This window comes from Nicotiana sylvestris, chromosome 9 (genome assembly GCF_000393655.2).
Source record: "Nicotiana sylvestris chromosome 9, ASM39365v2, whole genome shotgun sequence".
NCBI classification, from domain to species: domain Eukaryota; kingdom Viridiplantae; phylum Streptophyta; class Magnoliopsida; order Solanales; family Solanaceae; genus Nicotiana; species Nicotiana sylvestris.
Window position 1 is genome coordinate 57,907,899 of NC_091065.1, and position 8,026 is coordinate 57,915,924.

The 8,026-nt window shown below is 40.1% G+C and overlaps 1 protein-coding gene across 1 annotated transcript; it reads right to left on the reverse strand.

Annotated features, from left to right (window-relative positions):
• Nucleotides 1-4,018: 4,018 nt before the first annotated feature.
• Nucleotides 4,019-6,945, reverse strand: LOC138877624 (uncharacterized). Its single transcript, XM_070157249.1, has 2 exons — nt 6,623-6,945; nt 4,019-4,097 (listed from the first exon to the last, which is right to left on the reverse strand). Exons 1-2 carry the CDS (start codon nt 6,943-6,945, stop codon nt 4,019-4,021), a joined length of 402 nt encoding a protein of 133 aa, XP_070013350.1.
• Between the last annotated feature and the right edge of the window lie 1,081 nt (nt 6,946-8,026).

Genomic DNA, 8,026 nt, shown 5'->3' on the forward strand with positions numbered 1-8,026 from the left:
GGAAATTTCAAAAGCTACTAAAATCGCATGCTCAGCTTTAACTACACTCATAATGAAATCGACAAATATTCATGCTTGAGTTCAAAACTAAGCTAAACTTACAAACACGGCCTGAAACTTCAACCCAATTAACTCTTTTTCAATATCATCAGTAACAAAATCTGGGGAACTAGCCAATTTGCTTGAATCCAAAAATCAATACCCAAACTCTTAGAGAGCACAAGTTCATTTATGCAGCATACTAAGGACATGAGATAGCTAAGACAACATGTATGATTCAGGACTTATTACAGAACATTAAAGAAATAGAGGAAAACAAATGAATGACATTCAAAACAGTTTGTATTCAGTCAGGCCTCAACTCGAAATACATGTTCTTAGTCACTTGTTGATGATTTGAGGAAATACCTGGTAATGAACAGGGAAAATAGAAGAGGTAAAGAAATCAGCAATCAAGCAGCAGCAGAAATCAATTTAAAACCAGCAATGAAACAGGATTCTGACAGCATCTCAATTCAGTTTATTGCACTTTTACCCTTTTGATATTTTCATTCTTGCTTAGGTAGACTTAGGTTCAGAAATTAAATTTCACATTAGTCTCCACCCTAGCTTCTAGGAAGCTTCCTCAATCAGTTAAAAGAGATTCTCTCACCTAGATTTCCTAATCTACCATTTAAGACCTCGGTTATTTACCCCCGGAACCCATGGGTCATGGGTCAAATTGACCCAATCATTAAACAAAATATGGGCTCAATTCTAACCCAATGACCTAAATCAACCCCTTGGAGTGAAGTCTGAAATGGCTTCAAAGCCCAAACAGTAAGATGAAACTAAATCAAATCAGTAAACAAACAGAGGGAAAAACACTCAGATGATTTTGAAAACTAAAACCTACACTAATTGACTGATTACTAAACACAAGTGATCATGGAATTAACTAATTTATTAAATCAGAATAAACCTAATTAAGTTAGACTAGATGACTAAACAAAAAAAGGGAATAATCAGGGGTTCAAATGATGCCATTAAACAAAACTTAACGGACCAAAAAAATCAGAGAAACAGCTTTTACGATTTGAAAATTAAACAGAAGGGAACAAACGAACAGAAGCGATTTAAATTGGTCGAGCTTTCAGATAGAGTAAAAAAATCTAACTAAAGAGGGGGAGAGGAAAAGAAGATGAAAAAGACAAAGGATGAAAACACTTACCAAATCAGAAATCAAAGACCTATCGGAGACATTGAATTAACAAAACTAATGTCGATCATTTGTTTGTCAAAAACAATCGAACGACATTAGTTTTTGTTGAATCAAAACTTCAAAACTCGAAAGGAATAGCACCCTATGATCATACATGCCATCGGGTTCGATGGAAAATAATTTTAGACTTTTAGGGTTCGAATTCAGATTTAAGATTCAAGAAGTTCTGGACATATTCAAAAGAAAACAATTAGAGATTTGGAAGGAGGGAGTTATGGAGGTTTTATGGTATGAATTTGGGATCGATTGGGGGTGGCGCCGCCGGCGGGAGCCGACGGAAAATCATAGTGGCGCTAGGGTTTCAAACTTAGATCTAAAATCCGAGCAATTCTGGACAGATTTGAGAGGAGTTGTTTGGAGATTTGGGACGGGGAGGTGGAGAGGAGTCAAGGGTGTGATTTTGGTAAGGATTGGTGGTGGCGCCCGCGGCCGAAGATGGTGGAATTTTGGGGCGGCACTTTAGGGTTAGGGGAGGCTGGGGTGAGAGAGATGAGAGACGAGGGAGTAGGGGGTGAACATTTGGACATATATATATCAGAGGGGATTCAATTCTGGACTGTTCGATCAATTAAGATCGACGGTCCTAATCAAGGGGTAACGGAAAACGATGTTGTTTGTTCATTGAGTGGTGCGGACCGGGTATGGGGTGGTCTGGGCCGGATTTAACGGGTATGGACGGGTAAAATTGATTTGGGCTTGAGGGATTTTAACTTTTTGGCCCAAAAATCCGAATCTTCTCATTTCTTCTTCATTTTCTTTTTATTTATTTCAAAACTCTTTTTCTCCCCTTTTTTCAAAATTAAAAATAAAAACCTAAATTAATTCCTAATACAAATTATCCTACTAAATTAAATTAGTTAACTCTAAATAACAATTACCACAAATAATTAAATACCAAACTAAAAGGAAAACTACCAAAATTCGAAACTCAAAATTAAAAATGCAAAAATTAGTTATTTTTCGTGATTTTTTCATTTTTGTAAAGCACTAATTTACTAATTAATCTAAAAATATAAAATTAAATCCTAAATGCAATGCGTGATATTTTTGGTATTTTTTATGATTTAAATAAAACTTAAACGTGGACAAAATTGCAAACAATTAGATAAAATTCTACAAAATTCCTAAAATGGTAAATAATTAACAAAATCTATTTTCTTGGGATTTTTATAGGAGTATTTCATATAGGGCAAAAATCACGTGCTCAGCTGCCCCTCTTTGCTCGGAGACACGAAGGGTTTTCGGGAAAAGATAAAATGAGCAATCACGAGGGATTTTTGCCCGTTTGACAATCCATGAGAAGCATTTTTGAAAAGAGTCTGACCGAACCTTGCTTCAAAGATTGCCTACATATCCTTGGCTATAAAGGAATCAGGTCAGTGTAGTTCTGGAAGTTTTGGTAGCTGGGACTATCGGGAAGTTGTGATTTTACTGTTGCTGCTGCTACTGTTTGCTGACTCCCTTATTACACCAAAAGGAAAATCAAATGCTAAGCTAGCTAAACCTATCAACTACGAGTTACAAGATTCCTATCTATAAATCTCTTGAAGCTTGATCTTGAGTCTTGGCTAGGTCTTGCTGCAGACTCCGATCTAAATCTTGATGCTCATCAGCTGTAACCGTTGGTTTATTCTTCAGCTTTAGATCGAGGCAGGATATGCGAAGCTTGTGACTTCAATCATATCTTGAGCAGTTCGCATCCTTCTCCGTTTCAACCTTTGAGTTCACTTCTTTATTTTGTTCTTTTTCTTCTTTTCTTTGTTCTGGATTGAGACTCATTCTTTTGGTCATCTCGAATCCTGCGCCTCGTGGTCAAACCTGCTCAAACACCAAAACAGTTAAACGAACGAAATTTTCTACCCCAGTTTTCACTAGGAAAATTTCGTGAGTTATTTGTAACCAAAACCTACATTATTTCTCTGTTGAAAACAATAAAGTAAGGATCGTGTATCTTTAGGAGGAAAGATTAGGGAATGGAGCTCTATATCTAAACGCATCAACTCAGGGATTGGAGCCCTAATGTTGGCAAAAGGCGACTAGGTAATGGAGGCCCTATGTCTAAAAATCTCAACTTAGGGATTGAGCCCTAATGTTGGTAAAAAGACGACTAGGGAATGGAGGCCCTATGTCTAAATATCTCAACTTAGAGATTGGAGCCCTAATGTTGGTAAAAAGGTGACTAGGGAATGGAGGCCCTATGTCTAAAATCTCAACTTAGGGATTGGAGCCCTAATGTTGGTAAAAAGGCGACTAGGGAATGGAGGCCCTATGTCTAAAAGCTCAACATAGGGATTGGAGCCCTAATGTTGGCAAAAACGACTAGGGAATGGAAGCCTTATGTCTAAAAGGCTCAACTTACGGATTGGAGCCCTAAATGTTGGTAACAAGCGACTAGGGAATGGAGGACCTATATCTAAAAATCTCAACTTAGGGATTAGAGCCCTAATGGTTGTAAAAAGGCGACTAGGGAATGGAGGCCCTATGTCTAAAATCTCAACTTAGGGATTGGAGCCCTAATGTTGGCAACATGCGACTAGGGAATGGATGCCCTAATTCTAAAATCTCAACTTAGGGATTGGAGCCCTAAACGTTGGCAAAAAGGTGTAAAAGATTGAGATCGGGGATTCTGAACTATCATTTTGTTTGGATTTTCTTCTTTTTCTTCTCTTTTTTTTTCATTTTCCTTTTTCATTTCATTTTATTTCGATAAAATGCGGGAAAGAATTTTGGAGGAAAACCTCCCTTTTGGGTTGATTGTTACTGCAAAGCTGTTTCTAGCTTTTGCGCAGCTTTCTTTCGGTTGCACCTACTTTTGCACGGTTGCCTTGGGCTGCACCTGTTTCAATTTTAAACAAAGAACAATTGTTAGTTTGAAATGGTGATTGGTTTTGTGGCTTTGATTGTCTCGATCACTCAATCTCGGCCCGAACCTTTGTTGAGAACTTCTGCTGCTTGGTGGTTTTTGAAGATTGATCTATCTTTTAAACTGAGGGACTCAACTTTTAAGATTTCATGACGGCTTACCCACATGGGGGCTTCGACCCTTTCACTTCATTCTGCCTTTAGGGCTTTTGCCTTTGGCTTTCTTTTCCTTTTCAATAATTTTGATTTCAGAGCATCAGCCATCATAGCCAGTCGAGATCGACTTGATGCACCCACTGAGACTGGGTACTTTTCTTTGGCTTTTGTTAGGCAGAACCCTGTAAAGCTAGTCTTACCACCTTTTCTTTGTATTAGTTTCGGAACAGAGTTAGATCGAAAGGGATTCAAGGAAAAGTAAACAAAGGACAAGAAAATGAATTTAAGGAGAAGTGTCCCTTTCGGGAGGAAAGAAGGACTTATCTGGGGTGCATGCAGACTTCAATAGACATGACATGTTTTTTGGACTGGATACCCGATCCGCATAACTATCCAACTTCTCACATACCCAATGCGACCCATGTTTTTTTAAACTGAGAAACCTTGCCAGGACTCTTTCAATACAAATGGTGGTGAGGGGTTTCTCCTTTTCGATCAACGGCGCCATTTGCGGGTTTTCGCCTGTCGACCTCTCTCATTTCTCTTCTCATCATCGCCTTATAGTGCTCTTTACGAGTTTTCACTAACAAGACTCTCTCATTTTTCATTTCTCTGCTTACCATCGCCTCATCGTGCCCGTGTGGGTTTTCACGAATAAGACTTTCATTTTATTTCCCTCATTTTGATTGCATCGGACCCAAACAACTGCGTTCTACGATTTTGAAAACTTTTTGCCGATCGATCGGAAAGACTTGAACAAGGTTTGGGGTAAAAGGAATTTGGATTGAATTACAACTTTGGAACCGTTCAGGCGGGATCATCGCCGAACCATTATAAAATCTGCCCCAGTTTCAGTTTTTGGGGAACTTGAATTTTTATTTTGGTGTGACTGAACCCCAGAGAGAGGCTGCCTATGTATCCTTTCGGAATCAAGTCGAACGTAGTTCAGGCAAATATTTTGCTTTTATTGTTGTTGTTGTTATTATTATTATTATTTTCTCTTTTTTTCCGAGTTCCAAAGAGGGTAATGAAAGAAAAATAACAGGCTCAAAGGGTTAGAAAAAGGATTGGAGTGTTTGGGGTAGCGATAATGAAAGCCTTCGTCATCCCAATCGGATAGTATTATTGCTGCAAAGCTGCCTCGGGATCATTTCCTTCGATATCTCCCAAGTACAATGCTCCTCTGGGCAATATCTTTCTGATGATGTATGGGCCTTTCCAATTGGGAGCAAATTTCCCTTTTGCTTCCTGATGATGGGGAAGAATATGCCTCAGAACGAGTTGCCCCACTTCAAAATTTCTAGGCCGCACTTTCTTGTTGTAAGCACTGGCCATTCTTTGTTAGTACAACTGCCTGTGGCAGACTGCGGCTATTCGCTTCTCATCAATCAGGGTTAACTGCTCCAGGTGGGCTTTGACCCACTCACTATCTTCAATTTCAACTTCCACAATGATCCGGAGAGAAGGATTTCAACTTCCGCGGGTATTACGGTTTTAGTGCCGTAAACCAAAAGGTACGGGGTTTCTCCGACCGACGTGCGCATAGTAGTGCGATACCCCAACAATGCAAAAGGCAACTTTCCATGCCACTGCCTGGAACTTTGAATCATCTTTCTCAAAATCTTTTTGATGTTCTTATTTGCTGCCTCGACAGCACAGTTGGCTTTGGGACGATAAGGAGTAGAGTTCCGATGTGTTATTTTGAACTGTTCGCATATCTCTCTCATTAAATGACTATTCAAATTTGCAGCATTATCCGTAATGATTGTTGCAAGAATACCAAAACGGCAGATGAGGTTAGAGTACACGAAGTCTACCACAGCTTTCTTGGTGACAGATTTGAGAGTGATTGCTTCAACCCATTTAGTAAAATAGTCGATGGTGGCCAATATGAATCTATGCCCATTTGAGGCTTTTGGCTCTATTGGCCCAATGATGTCCATACCCCAGGCGATAAATGGCCAAGGTGCTGACATGAAATGCAGTTCTATGGGCGGTGCATGAATCAAATCCCCGTGCACCTGACACTGATGACATTTCCGAACAAAACTAAAACAGTCCTTTTCCATGGTCATCTAATAATAGCCCGCTCGGAGCATTTTCTTTGCCAAAACATACACATTCATGTGGGGTCCGCACACTCCTATGTGTACTTCATATATGATTCTTCCAGCCTCTTCGGCATCAACACATCTTAACAAGTTGAGGTCCAGGGTCCTTTTGTACAAGACATCACCACTCAAAAAGAAACCACTTGCATGTCGTCTAATGGTTCTCTTTTGGTCCCCACTGGCTTGCTCGGGGTATTCTTTGGTTTTCAAAAATCTTTTGATGTCATGATACCATGGCTGAACATTTGGCTCTGCCTCAACTGTATTATAGTAGCCATGCCTTTCCCTGATTTGGATTTCCAAGGGATTAATATGGGCATTGCCTGGGTATGGCAGCATCGAGGCCAAAGTAGCAAGCACATCGGCTAGTTCATTATGGCAATGAGGGATGTACCTGAACTCTTTTGACTTGAATCGCTTGCCAAGATCTTCCACATGTTGTCTATAAGGAATAAGCTTGACATCTCGAGTTTCCCATTCTCCTTGAGCTTGTTGGATAATCAGATCCGAGTCTCCCATGATTAACAACTCTTCGACATCTTGGCCGATTGCCATGTTCATACCCATAATGTAGGCTTCATACTCGGCGGTATTATTTATGTAGAAAAATTGAAGTCGGGTTGTGGTGGGATAATGCTAGCCGGTGGGTGAGATCAAGATTGCCCCAATTCCAACACCTTTTGCGTTTACCGCTCCATCAAAGAACATTTTCCAAGCATGTGTGTCTTCCGATATTGCCTCAACTGAATTTACCTTTTCATCTAGGAAGTAAGTGCTCAAAGGTTGGTATTCATCATCAACCGGCTTCTCAGCCAAATGATCTGCTAATGCCTGGGCTTTCATTGTCGTGCGAGTGACGTAGACTATGTCACAGCTCTGTGAGCAAGATCTGCCACTTTGCTGATCTCCCAGTGGGCATTGGCTTCTAAATATGTATTTTAAAGGATCCAACCTTGTTATGAGGTAAGTGGTGTAAGCTTGCAAATAATGCCTCAGCTTCTGAGCTACCCAAGTTAAAACGCAGCAAGTTCTCTCCAATAAAGTGTACTTGGCTTCATAACTAGTGAACTTCTTACTCAAATAGTAAATGGCCTACTCTTTCTTTCCGGTCACATCATGTTGCCCGAGGACACAACCGAAAGAATTTTCCAAGACTATCAGATACAAGAACAGAGGCCTCCCTAGCTCAGGTGGGACCAATACCGGCGGATTTGACAGATATTCTTTGATTTTATCAAAAGCCTCTTGGCACTCATTTGTCTATTTGATTGTCGTATCTTTCTTCAGTAATTTGAATATGGGTTCACACGTGGATGTTAACTGAGCAATGAATCGGCTGATGTAGTTCAATCTTCCCAACAAACTCATAACATCTTTCTTGGTTCTTGGATGAGGCAAATCTTGAACTGACTTTATCTTTGCTGGGTCCAACTCGATGCCCCTCCGACTGACTATGAATCCTAAAAGTTTGTCGGATGGTACCCCGAATTCACATTTGGCCGGGTTCAGCTTCAAATCATATTTGCACAACCGCTCAAAAAAATTTCTCAAGTCCCGAACGTGGTCGTCCTGAGTTTTGGATTTGATGATTACATCGTCCACATACACCTATATCTCTTGGTGCATCATATCATGA

What these genes read in the sequence shown, in the direction of transcription:
- LOC138877624 (XM_070157249.1), bottom strand. Translation starts at nt 6,945, where the DNA reads ATGGCAATCGGCCAAGATGTCGAAGAGTTGTTAATCATGGGAGACTCG. An exon ending in GAGCCAAATGTTCAGCCATG is followed by an intron (nt 4,098 to 6,622) that starts GTATCATGACAT and finishes AAATTGAAACAG; the next exon opens with GTGCAGCCCAAGGCAACCGT.